Source organism: Netta rufina, assembly GCF_964035555.1.
Source record: "Netta rufina genome assembly, chromosome: 15".
Classification (NCBI taxonomy): Eukaryota; Metazoa; Chordata; class Aves; order Anseriformes; family Anatidae; genus Netta; species Netta rufina.
The window spans coordinates 13841724-13864876 of NC_140138.1; the positions used below are offsets into that span (position 1 = coordinate 13841724).

Genomic DNA, 23153 nt, shown 5'->3' on the forward strand with positions numbered 1-23153 from the left:
GGGACTGAAACAATACCCGGTGCATTGTTTGAACGTTAAAACCTTCGGCGCTTGCTGCCTTTTTTTTTTTTTTTTTGGGTACGGTTTTATTGCCGCCGCCGCTGCCGTTGTGGCAAGCGCGTTCCCTCTTGTGTTTACAGCCTCTGTGCGGGAGGGACGCTCGGAGGAAGGAGCAGGATCCCCGGGCTGCGTAAACAAGGAGAGCAGGAGCCCAGCCGGGCGAAGCTGGGAGGATTTCACCTTGTTGCTGCTTGTTTCGGGAGATTTTGCCTCCCCCCGCACCGCAGACCATCCAGCGGAGGGTTTCATTCCTCGCTGCGTCCGCAGCCGGCCAGAAGCGAAACGCTCTCCGTGTTAGAGGTGATTTTTTATTTTATTTTTTGTCGCGGTCTCCCAGCGAGAAAGAAATCAGCACCGGTCTGCGAGGAGGAGGAGGGAAACGCGACCAACTGAGGTTTTCCCTACCTCCGGCTGAGAGTTGAAGTGACACCGCCGCTGGCCTGTGGCTGGCGGACTGCACGGCTGGAGCCGCGGCCAGAGCCGCCCCAGTTACCTGCTCGAGGACCCTTCAAAGCCTTCTGTTGACGGTGGAGATTTGTATCCAGAGGAAAATCGGATTACTATAAACTATGCAGAGCTTTGCGGGGATATCTGGAGACTACTCTGTCTGCATGGCTAATCTTGAAATTGTCTGAAATAAATCCTTAGCACAAGGAATAGAGATACTTTCAATTAGCTTTTTTTTTTTTTTCCTTGGTGCTCTCCCCTCCCTCCCTCCCCCCCCAGCACCAGATTTTAACACTTTCACAGCAAGGTTTTGCGGGAGAATGGGACACATGCCGGAAAACTCATCACGCTTCATGAATATCACAGGGGTAACAGTTTCCGTCATCCTTGCGGTATGAAAGGTACTCTGGATCGTCTGCTGGTGGCTAACATGGATCAGGCTTTCTCTGTGTCTGTTACAAATGTGCTGAAGGATCCGGATTTACTGAAATACTGACGCCAATAAACTTGCTCCCTCTCTGTTGAAGGCATTGGATGTGACAGCGCAGAGAAACATGTGTTTCACATTTCTGACTGGTTGTTTTGGCGCAATCAATACCTCCACAAGAAACATTGACTTAGGTGGCGACTGTAATACAGTGAGGCACACAGAGTGCTGCCTTCGGGTTGCATGCAAAGTGAGCACAAATCAAAGAGTCCTCGGTTGCCGTGACGTGGGGGCTTCTGCTCCCCCAAAACTCCGGGGCAAAGGCAGCTGGCGATGTTCCCAACCCACCAAAGAGAGCCCGGCCTCAGGGTGCGGAATGAGCAATGACCAAAGCCCTGTCAGGAGTGGCAGGCAGTCGGATCCGTTGGGGATCAGTGAGGCAATAATGGTTGAAAGAAAGGTGGATCGCGAAATTATTGCCCGGAGGAATAGCAGGCGAGACGGAATGATGATGAAGTTAAACTTCTGTTTCTTCTTCTGTCGGGGATGGTGGGCGTTTCTGTTGCTTCAGCTCCACATGTTGCAAGCACTGGCACAAGGTACGGCTAGAGACGTTTTTGTTTATAGAAATGCTGCATCTGCCTTCTAATAGGGAAGAAATCTCGCTAGGGTAAAGATATACTATTTTACTTCATCCCTGTCAGAGGCAAACTGCAGGATTTGCACAGAGCTGATTTCATGTAGGAATGGTCATTCATTATACACAATCCTGTCTTTATGGAGCAGGGATTTGCAAACTGTACCTACATCTTTCCCTTTCTCATCCTCCCTTCTTTCTCCTATCCACATCTCCCACAGAGAATCAAAAGCCTTATCAGAACCAAGTCTGCGTTTTTATTTACTTAAATAAGTCTGTCATGTCAGTTCATTTTCATTTAGGCAGCAGAAGAGTTAACTGCTGGTTGTGTGCGTTTAAAAACACTGTGCACTGGGATAAGTTATTAGGAGAAGGGGACTCATAAATCCGCCGACTAGAACTAAATCAGGCATGTAAAAGGAATTCTTTAAGCATATGAGGACTATTCTATGTGAACCTCGGTTTGAGCATTGTTCGTTTCTTTTGGATTGCCAAGTAACATTTACCCGAGACAAAAACTGCAATTGATTCGGATCTGAGCATTTCCACATCAGAGATCCTTACAGTCAAATGAGTCACTTGTAAATGAAGGGTCAGAGTCCACCAATAGACTCTAAATATCAAGTGTCAGTCACTTTGCATGTAAATTCTCAAAAAATCACCAAATGTAGCTTAATTCTTAATAATCCTTTGACAGAGTAAACAATAAATGGCAGGCAGAAGCATTACAGTTCGCTGCGCAAAATAACATGCTGAACAAACGCAGCTTTCACTTTCTTCACTGGGCTGAGTTTTATTGCAGTGTGCATTGTCTGGCAGAAGTGGTATGTGTCGTACAGTGCTGAACTGTATCATGTGGGACGATGAGTTAGTTATTAAAAGCGGAAGTTAATACTCGCCGAAGGGGAATGCTTTTTGTGCTTTAGTTCTTTGTTTCTGAGTATTTCATAGGGAACAACAGTGCATTCAGTTTTAATAACTGGATGGGCTCATGAGTTTAGGAAGAGTGGTTACAGAGCCAAGTCTGCTCTAGTTTGTCTGCTCAGGGCTTACTATTGCACCTTCTGAAAGTTTGGAGCCGCAGGATACAGAAAAATTTTGAGCCAGTGTTTAATAATGGACTCCACCCTCATAAACCTTGTTCAGTGCTTTGTTTATGCTGTCATTCCCATTCCCAAACTACTTATGCTGAGGCCTGCAAGCCCTAACAGGGTATTGTTATTTTGAAACAGGACATACCTGAAATAATTCTCCCTGCAAATTAAAATTCACATAACTTTTTTGTTGCCTTTGGTAGTTGTTGTTGATAGATGCCAACATGATGCTTCATTCTGGAAAAAAAAAAAAGCTGATCATTCTTGGTGTTTACATTAAAAATGCAAAAAAATTTCATTTAAGCCAGTTTTAAGGGCAAGTGATTCAGAAATCAATGTGAATGTCATGTAAAACAGTTCTTTATGATTTAGTAGTAAACAAGCCATCTTGTTGGATTAAAAAGTGAGTTGAAACTTTTGTTTAACGCAAACTATGAAAAAATATTTCAATAGCATATTTCAGATTACTAAGCATTTGCAGCATTATGAGTTTTAGGTCCTGTATGTCTTGAGGAGTTATGTGGTGGTCACAAACTGTTCTAAAGAAAACTCATAACACCAGCTTAACCCACCAGTAAATAGGAAGGGAGGGAAAGTGGAAAGAGTTAAGATACAATATTTCTGAGAAATATGGGTGTAGATAAACGTATGGAGTTTAGAAGACACTAAACAATGAAAGAAAATAAAACATTTATATATTTCTGCATAATATAGTGCAGAAAATGCATCTGACAGTTAGTCTTTTAAAAATTCTTTGACAGATAACCAACGTGGAGGTCTTAATGCAGAGTGCTTCTATGAGGTTTTCACAAAATTTGTGTTAATTTATAACTCACAGTTCTTTTGGCTCTTTGAATTCTAATGGATTCTAATACACCCATCATTTGTATGCCAAAATTTACTTTGGAGATAAGATGACATTTTTATAAAAGACCTTCATGAAAATAGACATTCAGCCACAAAAAAACTTTAATGGAATGATGTGGTCATATGCATGACAGAATTACATGACTCCAATCTCGTTATGTGATAAAGAAATGAATGTTCTAAATATATGGGCCATGGCTATTTTGATGAATTATAATACTGTGCTATAACCAGCTAATGTTTCTGTAATAACTACTTCAGCATTAAAGAAATAAATATTTCAGGCATACTGAAATATAGGTTCTAAATTCAGAGGAAACAGATTAAATAGTCGTTGAGATTAAGTGTGTTGTACTGTAAAGTGAATGGAATAAAGTATTTTCAACTGCAACAGGTGGTTTGAGAATTATCTAGACTTGGAATCATCATCCGTGTACAAGAAGATCTGGAGGTGAACTGTAGGTAGAACCACTTGTAAATTCATTTTTTACTTGTTATTTTTTCAGCTTTCCATCTTCTCTGATAGCTGTGTTAAACAGTTATAAGGATTTACAGGATTATGTTTTCCTTTTCCAAGTAAATTTAATTGTTATGAATCATACATTGTTTTACTGTACTGCATAATCAAGCATTTTCTTCAAAGCTTAGTATTGTTGGTGCAGACCTGCTCATCATGGAAGTGATTTTCTGGTGGAAGAAGCCGACGAATGACAAATGCTGTGGCCTGTCCCATGAATATAGCGGTGGGAGTACCATTCTAGGCTGTTTTGGTGGCAGATCTGCGTAGGCATCCATGCAGACTGTGCACGTTTCACTCTACTTAGCATCCCAGTCTGTGAATGTGAAGGTTGTCTGGCAAACTAGCCTGTGAGAGTCTGAAAACTGGTGTACATTTCTTTGCTTATTTAGTTCTCTGTGTTAGTTAGCCTCTGCCTGATGCCCCTCTCCATGGCAATTTTGTTAAATTTGAGTATTAGGTGCCAATTAGCCTTAAGTCATTGTGTGTCATCAACTAGCAATGAGGTGCTAATTGATAACCACCAGCATTATCAAATCAGAATTTGCAAGGTGATGGCAGAGGTGAAATATTTCAACACAGTAACTAACTAATACTATTCTGCAGTGACCTCTATCTCAGTAGTGCTAGGTTACTCTACGTGCATCTTAATGGAGTTACGTACCTTCCCAACATCTTACTTCTGTCAAAGAATTAATACTTAGAAAATGTACTTCTTTTGGATTGATGGCTGTAGTTCAGAATGATCTTAAAATAGATAAAACCAATGCATAGCTTTAAGTTTCCCCGGTAGGAGATGGTATCTTTAAATATTAAGAAAGAGAAGCTTGTCTGAATTTTCTTAGTTTAACAGCAGTGGAAATGTAATCTTTTTATGCCACTTGGTGAAATCTATAATTCAGCATTCTACAAGGACCTGAATGCGTATTTAAGGTGGTATTGATATCCGTTGTGCTTTGACAGAAGCAGTGATGTGAAAGGCAGTAGAAAATGTTTCTGGGGCCCAGCTTTTCGAATTCAAATATTTGATCTTCTGTAACTTATAAATATGCTAAGTGTAGGAAGTGTTTTCAAGCAAATTTCCAACTGCATTTGATGTGCAGAGAAGATAAGCAACCTGCACAGAGTTTTTAGCTGTTGGAAGGACAGAGAGTTTCATGTGAAGGCGATACTTACTGAAGAATGAAAAAGCATTATGAATTAAATGTTGAATGGTGCATTTCTAATTGAAAGAGATTCTGGTACTGTTTTTTGGATGCTCATTAATGTATACTGGATTTACTTGTATTCCCTTTCTTCAGAAGAACGTATTAAATGTGTGCTAGTTTTTTAACAGGTAATTTTTTTGTGTATATAATTATAATAATAAAAAATGGATTTGAAGGAGGTGTTACAGGCCAAGTATATGTAGAAACAGGATGGAGAGAGTAGGCTTTTTCTGTGGCCTTAGCATCCAACTTTTAACTCTACTGTGGTAGATCTAAGTTTGCTCTCTATCCTTATTTTTGCCGAAAAATGACTAAATCTACTTCCTAAAGCAAATTCAAACATACCTGTTAACATTTAAAATACAGTGTTACAGATGATTTCATAAGACTGCACCGTTACGGTGCTATTAGCGGGGCAGGAAATCATATCTAATAGGTGTTTATCAGTGTGTTTTCCGTGTATTATCAGAAGATACTTAGACCAGTGATGACCTAGGGACAGAGGGAAGTTGTGGCAGTTCAGTCTCAGAGTTTTGCAGTGCAACTTTCACATCACTTAAGAAAAAGGGAAGGGAATCTGCTATGCCCATAGCCCGTTGCCTTTGAAAGGTTATTCTGGAAGGTTCTGCCATCTCAGTGGCATACTTGTCTATTCTGAACAACAGAGACAAATATTGGCTAATATTTTAAAGATTATCTGGCTGATTAAACAAACCATGGAAATGTTAATAAGCAATCTTAAAATGAATTATTAAGAAACTGTGTGAAGGGCTTGGGCTTTGGGATGTCTCAGGGTGTTTTTCTGTTTGACTGTTTCTTCTACTGTTCTTACCAACACAATCTTGAAGGCACTGTTGATGAACATAAAAGATTTTCAACCATTTACCAACTTTGTATATAGTTTTACCTGAAGCTGTGTACATTCTGAAGGGACTGGTTACTTGGGTTCACTGGGGCATTTTTGCTGTAATGAGTCTGTGGGCAGGCTGAAGGCAATTAGATTCCGCATGGAGCAAAATCCTGCTCCTGCTGAGCTCATTGCAGAAAGAGCTTTTTCTAGTGTATATGCTGAAATCCTTTGCATATATAATATGTATTTAAATACTTTTTAATGAACAAATCGATGATTTGTTGATCCCTTTGTGGTCTTCAAAATGTTTTTTTTTCTTGAAGTTATATCAACTAGATTAATTTTCAGAAAGAGTTGCTCAGAGATTAGAACATGCCAGAGCTAAGATAGCTAGTGCATCTTTAATCTTCATTTCTTATGCGTGAGCATTATGATTAACTTTAAACTGATACATAATATTTTACAGCCTACCTTAGAACTAAGATTGAATAGTGCTCACTGATCAATTTTTCAGTATTTTGTTTTCTTGTCAGTGCTTGCACCCATCTTTCGTTTACTTCAAATCTTTTAAGTTCTACACAATAAGACTTTTGTGTGGATGAAAGGAAGAACTCTTAGCAGCTATAGCATTGCATTGGATTAGACTACTTAGAGTTTTTACAGCTGGAAAGCAGGTGATTGGTGAGAGTTGGTTTCTATGTGTGAGTGACTAAGGAGTGAGTATTTTCTAGTGAATAAAGACACTTCTCTCCATGTGCCTCAAAGATGACCCTTCACCAGCCATACAGATCAAGCAGAACAAAAATATAACTCCGTGAAGGGTCTGTTCCTGAAGAAGTTGGGGCTCCTGGAATTCTTTCTGCCTGTGGCGATGTTGGTCTTCTTACAGAGTAGTTGAGACAATTTCATATTTTTTGTTCCCTAGGAAATAATACTTTTCTAACTCTGATAAGTAGTCAAGTGGTTACACACATAGCCAAGTTCACTTTTGCAGATGTGTAGTAGTTGGCACGCTTTTGTATGGGAGGCATATTGTTTTCTCAGTTTATTGGTTATGAATGGGTATTAAATAGATGATTTAAAAAAAAATTTTTTTTCACTTAACTAAAACTTTCAGATTCCTTATGGACATGGTCTTTGAAATGCCAGAGCCCTGGAATTTCACTGGTTCTATAGGGATTAGATAATGTAGCATTTACAGGTCTGAGTTCAAGGGGTTACATGGTTGAGGAGGGAAGAACCTTCTATTTTAACATACATACTGGCTTTATTACTTTTAAACTATTATGGCTGTTTAGGTAAGATCTAGGAATGGGTTGCCTGGGGAGGTGGTGGAGTCACCGTCCCTGGGGGTGTTTAAGGAAAGATTGGATGTGCCTGGGGACGTGGTTTAGTGAGTGATGTTGGTAGGAGGGAAATGGTTGGACCAGATAATCTTGGAGGTCTTTTCCAACCTTTATGAATCTATGAATACAGTGTTTAATTAGTTATGCATTATACAGATGCTTGGCTTGTAGGCATACATGGTATTTGCATACCGTACCTTGAGTGTTAGTGTTTTCGGTTTGCTTAAAGTTATTTTTTTGTTTTGCTCTTGCTCCAAAAAATAATAATCCTGTTACTACAATATATAGTAGTCTGCAGCTAATCATATGTTTTCTCTGTGAAATGCCCTGTAATACAACTGGCACCCTCAGTAATATTGAAAATGTAGGCTTTGAAAGGGTAAGTGTTTGTAAGGCTAATTTTCAGCTGTTTTGGCTCCCTGAACTAGCTGAAACTGGGGTCACAAAAGCATCAGGGATGCGAAAGAGGTGATGGGAATGTGTAGTCAGGGGCATGATCCTGGCAGCCATCACTAAAATGAGTTTAAATTGTTAGAGAGCTTTCAGGTTGAGACAAAACGCAAGGGAATATGCATAGCCTAACTTACAAACATTTGGAGGCTGGTGTTCCTGGATAGGAAATAGAAAGGTTAGTGCCTTTAGAGGGGTGGTTTGGAAGACTTAACATAGGATTTCTTCTCTGAAAGACACTTAAGGGAGTTTCTGTTAGAGAGAAGCTTGTCAGGTAAAGTTAGGCAATGTGAATATTCCCTTTAACCCCCTTACATTTAAATTCTTGAAACCTAAAAGGGGAATAATGTATTTTTTTCCTCTGTCTCGTCTACTAAAGTTGCAAATTCCACAGGTATTACTTGTTAACATTGGTATCAAATATGCAGATTCAGCAGGTGAAAATGATGATACAAGCTCCAACAACTGATAAAATGAAATCTTTAACACCACTTTATGCAAAATGTGGAAGTGGATTGTACAATCTTATGGTATGTCACAGCATTGAGATAAGTTCTGAAGTGTCATTCTTGATAAATGATAAAGCATTTGTGGGATTTAGGCAGATAACTTGAATCTTTAATCCTGTTTTTCACATTTCCATGCTCTATTGCAGCAGCCTGAAGAGAAAGTTGATTCTGGTAGATAAATCATTGTCCCTTAGGTCTATTTAAACCACTTTATGGCCTTTCAAGCAATAAGCCATATATTTTTTTAATAAACTTCTAGGTCTAACAAGTTATCTAGAAAATAATTTGTTGGGTATAGCCTTCTTGGACCAGAAAGTAGACAGTAATGATACATAGCTCCAGTACATGTTGCTTAAGTGGTCCCACATTGATTCCAGGATGAAATTGAAGAGTTCTTAACTCATTATTACACAAAAACATCAGAAGATCTGGTAGATGCTACTTCCAATCTCATTTTCATATTTATCTAACTCTGTATATGTTGTGGCTTTGATGAGTGCTTTTGGCATTGAGTTTATAGGAAGTCTGCTCAGCAGCATTACTACCACTTAAGGGAAGTACTAAGAAAATAATGAAACTATAGTTCAAATATGTCTAACATTTAGACATACAGAAAAATACATTTCTTTATACTGGACTGTTTGCTCGTCTAACATTTGCATCTAATACAGAGTTGGTAGAACACAATCATTGTTATCTTACTTGTGTGTTGGGGAGCATCCCTTCTTTCTTACTTCTTATCTTTAAGGAAGTGCAAAGTACAGTCATGACTAAGTAGTTCTGAAATAACTAAATGGTATACAGTGATTGGAAAATAAATGTGTAGCACTATGGCATAGCTGCATTTCAAAGATAATGCTTTCATTGTAACACGAAACGAATGGCAAGTGACACAGTGCTGTAGTATTGAAGTGGGTAGGAGGAGGGAAGGAAATTACCTCACGGCATTTCTAAATGGGGGTACTGATTGTTGTGTTTTTAAATTTTCTGGAATCTGCTTGTGTAGAGGTACTACTGACCTTTCTTGCAGATTGTTTGGGGCTGTTTTCTTTCCTTCAGCATCAGAGGTTAACTGATTCTAACCTATCACGCTAACATAATATTTGTAAAATAGCGCCCTGGTGTTTTCTTCCCTGCTGTACTCCTTGCTTAGGAGAAACTCTTTGTCCATCAGCAAATATGGCCTTTAAACTCTGCGAGCACGCTTTTTTCTTCTATGATACGCACAGAAACTTTACCGTTGCTTAGTTGATAATGCTCTGGAAACACTGCTGTTCATACTGATGAGCACTGTCTAATTGCTCATGTGTATGCCCATCTGTGTCCCTTGCTGTTCTCCTCTGTTTGCTTTATCTTTCTGTCCCAGGTTGATATAACCTCTACCACAATGTAGTTTGGGTCTCTGGTTATTGTATTAGTTACTGTAACACACGTAATGCCTACTGCTAGTAAATGACTGAGGTGATAGTTTAAAATCCTCTTTTTTATTTGTGAAATGTAGAACAGATTCCTTAGTTATCCTCTAACTGGCCACAGAATAGGTTTTCTAGGACACTCTTAATGTCTGAAGCAGGGCTTTTATTGTGCTAGAAGACCTTATTCACAACAGGTAACCAGAAAGACTAAGATTTTCAAAAATGTTAGGTAAGACTAATAGACAAAAGATCAAGAATAGTAACTCCTGTATTTTGCCTTATGCTGTTTCTACTGCTAAGAAGTTAGTTGCCTTTTGTTGTTGTTTTGTTTCTGAAGAGGGAGTAACTGAAGATACTTCTAAAAAACTTTTTATTATATACCACATCAAACAGCAGATTTTAAGGCAAATGCTATTAATTTCCCATTTTCCATTAAAAATATATTTTGCAAACATAATTGGTTACTTATCATTAGCAATGTCAAACGTGTCTCAGATGCAGAAAAATCATGGATAATTGTTAAATTCATTTCCTGAACCAGCATGTGCAACCATCATGTTAAGAACATATTTTAAGAGAAACTAATATTCTTTACAGCTATCTTAAGCTCTTTTATTTCTTTTTTAAGTTCTGTGCTGTCTTCTCTCTGGGAGAGTTTGCAAGACTCTCGGCTTTTATGAACTACTCCTGAGAGGTCTGTACTTTCTGCTCTTGAAAAGAAACATGTATTTTATTTAAAAACTTCCTGAAATTTGTAGGCTGAGAGACAGTGTTCCCTTTTCACAGAGCCTAATTGTGCTAGTGCTGGTTATCCCTAAAACAAGACTAAAATTCTACTTTTAAACAGTTTTGTTCTTTGCCATGGGAGACTAGATTAAATGATTTTGCCCTAGCTCAAAAAGCAAAACAGGCTTATTAGTACCCAGTGTCTTTATTTCAGGTTCCCCTATACCTGTGTCAATATCAAGCTTTCTCACATTTTCATTACATATGATTTATTAATAGCATTTAATTGGTAAAATATTTATACATATTTTTTCTTAATATTCAGTTGAGAATTGAGAGCAAAAGCATGTCAAACTCAAAAGTTTTAAGTGCTGGAAGTTCAATGCTACATTCACTATGTAAATATATCATGGTTAAAATAAGATGCCTGGTCAATTCCATTCAAGTATAATTTTCAGCTTTTTTTTTTATTATTTTTTTTTTATTCTGGATTAAGGTTTGTCTTCTGCTACCTAGAATCTGAACAGACATACTTATGGCACACTAGCCAGTAAAAGTCTGTTATGCTAACTGTTGTACTTGGTAAATTTGAAAATTAATTGCAGAAATCCGGACAAGATCTAAAATTTAAAATTTTGACAGTTTAAAATTGTTGGTGTTATACTATCTAAATAACAGCAACAACCAAACAAAAAATAGTGGGTTAGCTAGTGAGAAAATGTAATATGACTCTGCAACTGGACAATCCTAATCTCTTGGGCAGAGATGAATACTTTTATCTGTAACAATGCAGAATTGAAGCTTGATGCCTGCAAAATAGCTTTCACCAACAAATGTGTTATCACTTTCAGCCTAAATGCTCTTTGACTGAATAGAGATAAAACACTTTTTTCATTTTTTAATGCATTTGACATTATTCTGAATACATCTATTTTAATATTTCCTTTCTATAGACAATTTCCTCTGTACGTTGGCAGACAGTGAGGAGACACAAACGCAACTAAAACAGGCATATGTCACGGTAAAATGAAAACCTGCCAGCAGAGGAAGCTGTTGGCAGAGGGAGCTTCCAAAATTACTTCAGGTGTTTTCCCCTAAATGGCTGAGTGCAGAAGGGCTCAGTGCAATGAAGATACTCTTTGGTCTAGGCTCTACTCTCACTGAGGTGCAACTAAGTAGGATTTTGTTTTCATTGTCCTTTGAATGCTTAGTTTCATTTGTGATAGCTATTAAATGAAGGATGTCCTTTGGAGAGCAAACAGGAGTTATTTTTCTGCACTTACAAATGATAAAACACAAAAGATTTCACCCACTGATAAGTACAGTAATAAAGGGAAGTGATTTATCAATGTGAATTGTTGGCAGCTGAGTTGGGAGACAGTATTTTTAATCTTCTAATTTTGTTCTGTGTCTCCATTTCACCTCTGCCAATATACTTTTCAGTTTGGGAAGAACTTCTCCACGAGAGTGTATTCTGATCTCAGTGGAAGTTCCGTGCCGAGAAGTTTTCAACCATGTGCTCGTGTAGCTGATTAACAACAAGCTTGATCACTCTGCGTTAACTGCCACTTTGTGCTTGTGCAGTCTGGTCAAAAAGACTTATTAGGTTAAGAAATGATCAATTATTCTTTTAATTAGTTAATATCTGTCCTGATGGTTTAAAACAAATGAGGTCATAGTGTTAATATTGTTTATTACAAATAAAGTGTTGATTATGTGTGGATTTTCACACTTTCATGTGAACAAATGCCTGGTTTGTTACAGAAATTCTAAATATCTTCCTGTAGAGCTGCTGGGCTTTCTAACTACTCATAAGCCAGTTTTTGTGCAAATGTTCAGTGCAATGGAGTAAGCGTTAGCTGTCACTTTATTAAAATTAATGGCATAGCTACCCATGTTTACTTGGAATTCATTGCAGCATGAAGTGAATAGGCATTGGTGCTTTGGTAAATTATGGCATGTTGCACATTTCTTAAAAGCAATTAGTGAGTGTTGGTGTTGGGCATGCGCAGGGTATGTAGTTGTCACTGGCACTTGAATTTAGTAACATCCAAACCAGTGTGTTTACCAGGAGAGCTCTGTTTGAACTAGTAACATGTGCCAAAGACAGTGGATATTGTAGCACTTGGGGAAGAAAATGTTTGCTACTGTTCTATTTCAAGACAAGATGTTGTACTGTTTTAAGGACGTGACTGCCTAGACTGAAAGAGCTCCCAAAACCAGTATGGGAGATGCTAGATATAGATTTCCTATAATTCAGTCAAATCCTACATCCCACGTGAAAGGCAAATGTCGATTTCATACAAATTTGCAACTCTCAGTTGCTTTTCCAGATATCTAAGTCTCAGCTGCCTTGAGGTTCTGGAAAAGAGGCTACGTGCCGAATAAACTGTATGCATGCCTGCTAGGTCAGATGCTGCATTGAAGCAAATAAAACGTAAGACGTAACTATTCAGAGGTCATGGTGTAAGCTGACAAGTAGAATGCACTGTATGTATGAAGAACTGTCTATAGTGATTGATATACTGGAATTTTCAAAGCCTTCATTGTGTTCCAGACCTGTGAAGTTGTCTTACTGTTGCTGGTCAAAAGATCTTTTATTTTTTCTAATTTTTTATACAAAGTATTACTTCTACATAGAAAAAAAGAAAGATTAAAATTTGCATGTTATTAGACATATTAGTGCTTTGCATAATTATGTTTTCCAAAATTTGATTTTAATGTATCTGCCTTGTTTTTAATAATTCTTTAATATTTATTCATTCCTTTTTTATCTGGTTGTTTAATTATTTTTTTTATTCTTTAATAATTCTTTTTTATCAGGTTATTTTAACATATCTAAAAGAATGTTTTGTGTCATTTGGCATCGAGTTAAATAACTACTCATTTTTTTTTCCCAGATTTTTTTTGGCTCCGTGGCAATTCAGAACTATGACCTTCAGCATGGAGCATAAGATGGAAAATGTTGTCCTAATAATAATTTCCACCCGTAATTCCTTTTCCCCTACTCACTTGCCTTCACTTGATCCTCCAAATCCTTATGACACGAGCAAGGTGGTGATAAAGAAATGGGGGCCAAAATAAATAAATAAATAAAAATGTAGGTGAGATGCAGAAGTACTATGAATCTACATCCTTAACTTAGTTCAACTAATAACATCTGTTTTAAAAAACTCATCTTGGAGGCCTCCTCTTTTTGTTTGTGAGCTTTATTTATTTATTGATTTTATACCTTGTATATTGACAGAGAGAAACTGTGAAATTGCGTGATCTTAAATGGAGATCTTAAATCTCATAAATCTACATGGTGAAATGTAATAACGTTAGAGTCAAAGCACTTGTGGTTATTGAATTAGTTGTGCTTTTTCATATCACTGTGTAGTAGTTCTGTAAGAAACAAAGTGTTCAGATCTTTCAGACCTACTGTTTTTGAAGAAATAGCTAAATGCAACAGGTTTCAAGCTCTGAGTCCTTGGTAAAGGGGTAAACAATTGCCACTATGGCTCATTCATTAAGTGTGGTATTAAATTTGTGGGTAAAAAGTGAAGTGCATTATTACACTTTCATGTAGCACAGAATAGGTCTTAGTGTTGTTGTTGTTGGCTTTTTTTAGTTGTTTTTTTTTTCGGCTCATCTAGTACATGTCTACAGTATTTTAGGACTTGCACTAATCTACAACTGATTGCAATGAATCCTTTTGGTAGGAGGAAACTAATGACCATCAAACCTAATATCATAACAAGAAAGGTTAAGCTTTCTGTGGCCTTGTTGAATATGATAAGTAATGTAATTTTACTAATAAAATAATGTGTGTAAAAGTAGGTGATTTTAATTTAGGTAGTGTTCAGCAAAGCTTACATATTAAAAATATTCTCCAGTGATTTTTACTTAATATATTGAAGGTTTTTATGCTTTAAATTTTTATGTTGCTATTATACTGTTCTTAATAGTTTCTGCTCTATGCATTTAAAAGCTTTGGTTGCATTGAGGCAGTTTTAAAACTTTTCTGGTAGAGTAATTAATATATACTATAGGGGTAACTAGTAAATACTGAAGTTACACAGATTAATCCTAATGAAGTTCTTTAATGTCAGTGTGTAAATTGTATTGCTCTTCTTAATGTCAGTCTAATCTTTTTTTTTTTTTTTTTTTTTTTTTTTTTTCACAGAAGCAAGTGTGTTTCTTTGTGTGTGAAAAAGGATGTGCTTCAGCAGGTTTCAAGAACTGAGAAATTAGTCTATCCACTCATACGACTAGTGGGCAGTAATGCCCATTAAACATAAAAAGTTTATACGTAGGTACTTCATGATGCAAATAGTTGTCTTTTGGGGTATATGTTTTTTTACAGAAGTTCATAATAAAGTGAAGGAGTTATGTGTTGTTTTTTTTTTTTTTTTTTTTTTTCTTTACAAATAATTTTTTATATATATATATATATCGTCTCTATATAAGAGACTTAAGAAAATAAACAATCAGGTTGTTGAGAAGATCAAAAGCAGAAAAAGAACAATACATAGTACTTTTGCCTGAACCAGGAAAAGATATGACATGAGACTGTATCTTCATGTGTACTGTTAGTCAAAATATGCTAATATTTTTACATAATGTTGCTTAGCACTTTTGATAGCTCACAAAGTTAGTAAATCACAATCACAATCTTCAGTCTTATATTGGAGTATGTGTGTGATACTTAAAAAAGTTCTTGTCTTAAATGTAGATGCTTATGAAGCTATTCAAAACAGAAACAGCAATACTGATTTTTTTTGAGTTGTATTTTACTTGGCTATTCCAGATATGTAAATGCCCAGCCATAAGAAGACATTATTTATTCTAAGCCTAATCCTTTTCTTTTAGTAGATTCAAAATAAAGACGCATTTTCAGCCATATATTTAGATTTATCCCACTTTAAGGTATTTCACAGTCCTAAATAAATAAATAAAATAGTGAAAGGATTTCCTCTAATTGCCATGATTTAAAAAAAAAAAATGCAATTAAAGATGTCTAATATTCTTATGTATCTTTCTTAGTGTTGTGACTCTGAAGTGTGGCATATTGCATCACACTTTCATTTACTTACCAAGTATGTTCTCCCGGATACCCTCTTGTCTGTGTTGTTTTTAAGACTGGAGATAGGTGAAAGAGTTTTATTTGGTTACTGTGACAAGAGTGGCACACAAATCTGTTATCATTTATCTTCTTTAGTGTCCTGATGGCTATTTGATCTTGGATCACATTTCTTGTTGTACATTATCATCAGAATTGTTTATCAAGTTCCAGGCAATTAACCTATGCAAACTCTTTCAAGGCACAAAAGCCTTTGCAAGTGATGGTGAAGGTAATAATGCTGCATTGATACTGCAAATATTAAATTTGTTGGGCATAACTTCTATGACTGGTTACAGTCTTGGAAAATTAAAGAGTTTTTATTCTCAGATAGTAGCTTTTATTCTCAGATAACTAACACAGGACTGTCAGTTGAGAGTTTTATTTGTAATAGAATACATATGGCATGAAAATCAGTAAGTGATAGTAAACTTGAAAGCATATTATGCCAATTTGAATGGTTTCCTTTCGTTGCAGATTTGTACTTGATGCTGCAGGGCATGGGCTATTCAGTAACAAGGAAAAATATAGTAATGTCCATTGTTTTCTTGATTGTTTCTCTGACTTCTGGAGCAGACAGCTCCCTCAAATATTCATTTAATATTGATTGTTTATCCATAAGAGTGAAATTAGCTTTGTCTTCATCCCAGATAATTTTGTAATATGTTGTCTCCTTTCACTTTGAAAGAACTTAAAAATCATTATGTAAAAATGTAATAATTATAGATAGAATAAATGCCCTACAGTATTGAGCATGAGAGAAATAAAATATTTATTATGTTGGAAAACTAAGTTTGAGCAGTAACAATATTAATTACAATATGATAAGTAATAAGAGTAATAAGTTTTGTGGGTATTCAGTTTATCACTTATCTCTTTTTCCTCTTCTACATCAGGAAGTTCTTGCAATAGTGCAGGAAAACAAAATATGTAGAGAAATAAGAATAGTAATTATTAAATAGCAGTTTTTTAGGACAATGTTTAGGTAATTTCATGATTCTGGAGGTGAAAAGTGGTAAAGTGGGAGGAAACTAAACTCAGTTTAATTATAATATGATCAAATTTGACAATTTGAGAATTTAGAAAAATCACATCTAATCTTGATAAATTATTTCAACAGGAACTCACAATTTCTTTTAAAATTGTGTGTTTATAAGTAACTGTATTCTTTGGCTTGACTGCTGATTCTGCCATGTATTCAGGGGAGGAATGTCTATTTTTTTTTTTTTTTCTGGTTGGTTGGTTTTGTTCTGTTCAAGAGGCAATGAAGAACGGGAATTATGCATGCTGAATCCTCCTACCCCTATCCTTATGTGTAGCTGCTTCCTAGAATTTGTGTGTGTTTTAAATTCCCCAGCACCACAGAAAAAGCATGCTGGGGACTTGTTCTATGCTAAAGCGTAGGACAGCTTTGTTTTCTTGTGGAAGCAAGGACAGATGTCAACTGTTGCTTGTCATTGCAAGCAGTATAGCTACCCCAGTGTGCTGTTCATTAGATGCTTGTAACAGCATAAAATAATCATGAAACATTTGGGGCTTTCCTGAGCACTCAGAAATGGTGGTTTTCAGAAAATGCATAAGGTTACAGAATATTCCTTGGAACTTTGTTGCCATGTGCCCTAGTAGTTATCTTAACCTGAAACACAGTACTTCAGCTGAAGTAGTATTGAAATGTAGTAGTTAACCTGAAACATAGTTAATAATTCAAAGATAGGAGCTTGGTGCAATCTGAGGTGTTTCTGGCCTTAGGAGCTCTCTACAAATCTCTACAATATAGCTGTTGAATTAAATAGTCAGCACTCAGTCTCCTTATGCTTGGAGTTTATAATGCTGTTAACATAAATGTTTATCTGAAAGGTAGTTAGCATCCATGTTGAACAGGTTTCCAAAATTTAACTGAGGATGTTGTCAATATGCATATATCTGTAACTTTAGTGTCTTGAAGGAGCCAGCAAAAATATCAGCCACAAAGCATTTAGTGTACCATGGAGGTTAGTTGATGAGCAGAAATATGAAAAACTGGCAAGCTGTAAGGGTTTAGAGTGTATCAGCTATCGGTAGAGTAGATAATGCTTGAACAAGATGGTTCCATTTTATATCCCCATGAAATGGTCATCACATCATTTTATAAGACATTTTTATTGTCTACTGGTGCTTCTTATGGTGTTCTGTGGGAAGGGCTTGGGTCACCTACACTGCTCTTAGCAGAGTTCTGTTTTGAAGACCAAAGTATCAGGTAGCAGACTACAAACTCCTCAGGATTTTGATGTTCTGAAGGCCATATGTAAGCATATGTAAGTCGCTCCAGTTAGCTTGCCTCCTTTTCCATGTGTCTTTTTCAGTTGTACAGATACTTCAGTGGAGTAACTACAAAGCTTTTACACACTGATGTTTCCCATTCTCTCCCTTCACCAAGCATCTTTCCCTTGTGCCATGTGTAGCAGACGACACCTTTGAGGGTCATTATTTCTCAGTAGTTATTTTTTATTATTCCTCCTTTGCCTTTTAATTGTATTCGTAGGCTAATGTTGTTTGAAGATTCTCCATTAGATTTAAGAATTGACTCATGAAACTTTCTTCCATTGACTCCTATGGTTTTTTATGGAATTTGTTAACCTAAAGTTCCCCTCTCCCCTCTTTTCCTTAGTCTTGTTGAAATGTCTTTCTCCACAGGAATCTGGGTAGAAAGAAATAATGTATGAATGTATTTTATTTGGTAGTTTGTGGGAATAATAATAATAAAGTTAAGTCTGGTTTTGTGTTTTCTTTGTGTTGCAGTTACATTAGAAAAACTCCCTAATTAATGCTTGTGAATTTAACAATAGGTTTTACTTCGGTAGTCTAAAATGTTTTTGGGTATCCATTTGTAGCCTGAGGTGAAACCATATCAGGTTTAATGAACCCAGTAACCCTGAGCTATTCTGGTGGCTGTTGGTTGAACCAGGTATATCAGATTTGAATAGACCTCATCTTAGAAAATAGAGAAAATTAGGCAGTTTCTGATTGCCACTAAAATAACCTTTCTCTCCTTTCAGTTTCTGTCACTTTAGAATCTAGAGGAAAACAGTGTGTGGTTGTCTTCTGCCAAAAACATTCACATATATACCATGTTTATCTGAAATACTGATCATCCTTAGTCAATTTTCCCCTCTAACAATCATTTGAATAGTAGTGGCCAATATGTTTTCTGTAGGTTAGGCTATATTTAAAATTAAGTTGCCTTGAGATAGTGGATAGTTATTGGTACTATGTTATAAGCCGTGTAAGCGTAATTTTATACTACATAGTTTATCCATGTCATTATCAGTACTAGAAACACAGAGTAACCTTTACTTGTTATATATTGAGCATATTGGTTAAAAATACTTTAATGAGTACTTCTGTGATTAGTAGTTGATGAATCAATCCAATGTTTTGGGGTCATTTCATCTGTCTGCTTCAGCTCCTTCAAAAGGAGATTTATAATTTATTCCAGAAATATAATTATTAATCTGAAGTTAGTGCAACTAATCTGTAGTCAGCTTTCACATTTTGAAAATGAAAATGTTTGTCAGAGAATTGTAAGTATTTTTTGTGAAGATTTTTAGATAACAAGTTATGTTCCTACTAGGCAAAGTATATATTTAACTAGCATACTGTTTCCTCTGGCAAGCTATTTTGATATTGACATTAAATTAGGTTAGCTAAATTATACATTATGACCAAAGGCAATATAACAAAATACATGTGGAATACATTGAAATACATGTTAGTCCATCAGCTCTGTTGAGAAATATGTCATGGGAGGTAGACAAATAATATTCTGAGTTTTATTGCTGCTTTCAGAGTTAATGACCATAATAAAGGTAGTATAGTTTGCTAGCTATCCATTAGTTTTGTTTTTAATAACTTTTTTTTATTTGCAAAATGGTCTTCTGCTGAAAGCACATGCTTTTAATTGTTCATCTTCAATTAGCATTACTTTTCAGATTTTTACAAGGGGGTATAAAGAGTGCTGGTTGAAAAAGTTTGTCTAAATGAATTCAGATAGACGATTCAAAATTTGCCAAAATAGACTCATGTGAAAAATACCAGATCTCAGTTAGAAACTTAGAGTTATTTATATCGTTCTTGTCCCACATAGTTTTGAACTTGGAACGTTTTGGCCTGTTGTGACCGTTACCAGACTGACTTCCTTGTCTTCAGCCAGATGGATTATTGTTTAGACCATGGCATTACAGGTTGAAAGGATAAATTACTGATAGTTGACTTTCTGCTCAATATCAGATGTTACTCCCTCCCAGATCTTTCCTACGGCATGGAATTAAATTTCTTTGATCCTGTAAAAGAAAGGTAGAAAAGCATACTTTAATTGGAGAAAATGGTTTTACAAATAAAAAGTTTTTTTCATATTTGCATTACTTACAATGCATTTTTTTTGTCTTATAAATATGCTAATCTTAACAAGTTGCGTCTGGTATGACATATGGAATATAATTTTGTTTCAGTTCTTTGACATCAACCTAGTTACTGTTACATGAAAATGTAGGATTGGCAGGGAAAATTAGTACCTTCAGTGACATGATTCTTACAAGACTTTTGAGAAGTATCCAGAGTATTCATCTGTATTATAAGTAGACAGCTGTTTGATGAGGACTTGTAGAGTCTGTTAATTGTATGTTTGTTCCTTTTCAGACAGCATTTCTTTTGGGCCCGTTTGGTCTGATGGAAAAGCTGCAGATAAATACTTGTGAATAAAAGAACAAAGCCCAGTTAAACATATGTTTATATTTGAAATATTTTTATAAAAAGGGGATATTTACCTCAGAAGTAATTAAGATAATTTTCTTAGGGTGATGGAGCAGTGTCAAGTAAAAAAACCACACAACAACAACAAAAAAACAAACCATAATACAAAACAAGTTGAAAAGATTGCTTTAAATTGCTCCTTAATTTATCAGTCAAAGCTTAGCCACACATAAGCACAATATTGTACTGGGACATGAAGCTAAATTAAACAATAAATTCATATCTTAATTACTATTTTTTTTATATTACTAGTATAGATCCAATGAATGAATAAATAACTGAACTAAATAATCTAAAAAAGCCTGGGGGGGTGGTGGTGGTGGTGTTAATTTTGTTGCCATGCTGCTATTTACATGGAATGAGATTATTTATTTTTAATTTAGTGTATTCTAACTTTTGTGTTAATCTATCTTGGATCCCCATTTTACAGGACTGCACAGAGATAACTTATAAATCAAAAAACTGTGTCGGGTAGCTCGGAATAGTCCAGCAGTAACAGTGCAGAGCTTAATTCGGTAACACCTCTCAGCCAGAGAAGTCCCATGTTCTTGACCCTACTCTCAGGGTCATGTTTGCAGTTTAAAACAGATGTTACACAAAATCCATAGTCAAGATTGGAGGCAGGCATAGGAACCCAAGACTACTCCCTCTTCAGAATTTTCTGCTCAATATTATAAAGAGCTTCAGTCATCTTAGTGTGTTTATGCTTTTGCCATTTATTTTTTATTTAGTGATCCTTTTCCTTGAGTATGTATGCAGCTTCAACTGCATAACAGAAATACTTCCAGCCTTGTCCTGTGGCGTCATGCTACAGGCATTTTTCTAGGAACAGGATACAGCAATTTCAGATTTGAACTTCTTGTGTTGAGGGACATGACCAAACCCACATTTTGATATCCTGGAGATAAAGATGCTGTCCTTGGAAAAACCAGTGGGCCTAGTTTTTTGTGCCCAAAGGCAATTTCAGAACCTAATACTACCTCTGTGCTGGTAAACAAAACGGACCAGGCCTGTGCTCTGCACCGAGGCCACGTGGCATGATACAACTGTATGTTGCACAGAACATAATATGATACGTAATAGGATAGAATCCATATATTAAATTCTTTTACCTACCGAAAAAAAGATGAACAAATACGTGCAAACAGTATGTCAGAAATATGTCCTAGACACACTACCCTGAAGGCATGTTCAGGCACTGTTTGGAAGACTAATAACTAAGAAGTTGTACCCAAACTGCACAAGCAGATGTCTCAAAGTTAGGTTATCGCATAAACCCTTTTGTGAGTCTGTCTCATGTCTTAAAAGTTAGAATATATTAAAAAGAGAGGTGCTTTTATTGTTAAGTACTTTTTGTTCAAATTAGAAGCAATTAGGTTCTGTTATGTGGATACTTCTGCCTTTTCTTACAAACGTTGCTCCATCTTAACAAGAGATAAGCTCATTAAGCCAGGGAATGACAACTATAGGCTGTTTGACTTGACTCTTGGTATTAAAGAGTTCTTTGCTAGAAAATGATAATGAAGAACATTTCCAAGAATTAATTTATTACACTTGGTTTTGGAAGGTTGATTTGATTATGATTTTAATTTAGCTAAATTCCATCCCCAAATCATTGAGCAAAGATTCCATACAATTTTATTAAAACTAATGAAATGAATGCTCTGTTTATAGGCCCAATTCAGTACGGTACTTCAGCAAAAGCTTAATTTCAAGTACATGAGAAGTGATATTATTGGTAAGTCAAGCATGCTTTATCTTACTGAAGTTGGATCATCGTTTGTATTACAAAAAATCCCCCACTCATTTGATGTCTTTCACGGTGAAAAGTTTCTGTAAATTATTCTTTGTAAATGGGTAACATCCTATTAGTCTTGCTTGGCTTTGCTCTAGATTTAAAATAATAATAATAAAAAATTGTGAGATTTTGAGTAGTGTATAGAATTTCTTGTACTTTCGAGCTATTGAGCACAAATGTTACTTGTGCAAAAATGGGCAGGAACATCACTGAAGCTTTTTTTTTTTTTTCCTTTCCCTAAATGTTTTGCCATAGTAAGAGAGTCTTTTCTTTTTTTTACACTGAACTCTCTACTCCGATTTCATCTTAACATGAAGTGATCTGCACTTAGGAGGGTATAAACTTCAGCTGATGATAATTAACAGCTATCTAGGGGAACACATAGACTGTTAAGGTGTGGCTGTGGTTCACTTGCCAACTTTGCCTCTCCCAAATGAAGATTAGGTGCGTTACTGTCTAACTATCAGGGCCTGGAGGACATTAAGTCCGAACTGCTTTGATGAGCCTCACCTGGGGTCTCCACCCCACGTCCTCTGCCCCCAGAGCCCAATTTAGCCTTAGGTTTGGGGGATTAGTCTTTGCCTGAGCTCTGCTGTGGATGTTCCTGTGTCCTATCCTGCATCAGCCCTTTGGGTAGGTGATTTGTCCCATCGGCTGCATGGTGTTGTGTCTGATTAATGCTGTTTCTTTCCGGCCACGTCAGCTTTTGTTTCTGAGGGGGCTCTCTGGGTATTGTTGTCTTATGGCTTGGTTAAGATTGTCAGTGGGTTCTGTTACCTGCCCCCACCTCTGTCTGCTGTGCTCTGTGCTGGAGGCTTGCAGCCAGCACTGGGGGGGTGCTGCCCGTGCTGGGGTCACCCTTGTATCCTGACTTGTTTTGCATTTGGGAAGAGCCAGCCCTTGGTGCTGC

The 23153-nt window shown here is 36.4% G+C and overlaps 1 protein-coding gene across 1 annotated transcript in view; it reads left to right on the plus strand.

Moving 5' to 3' along the window:
* Positions 1-1061: 1061 nt before the first annotated feature.
* The window catches only part of SDK1 (sidekick cell adhesion molecule 1), a gene marked incomplete at its 5' end in the record, with an annotated part of 391349 nt that continues 369257 nt past the window's right edge, over positions 1062-23153 (plus strand). The window contains one exon of the mRNA XM_084295713.1: positions 1062-1533. Within this exon, the coding sequence (XP_084151839.1) occupies positions 1062-1533 (472 nt within the window). The remainder of the gene's footprint in view (positions 1534-23153) is intronic.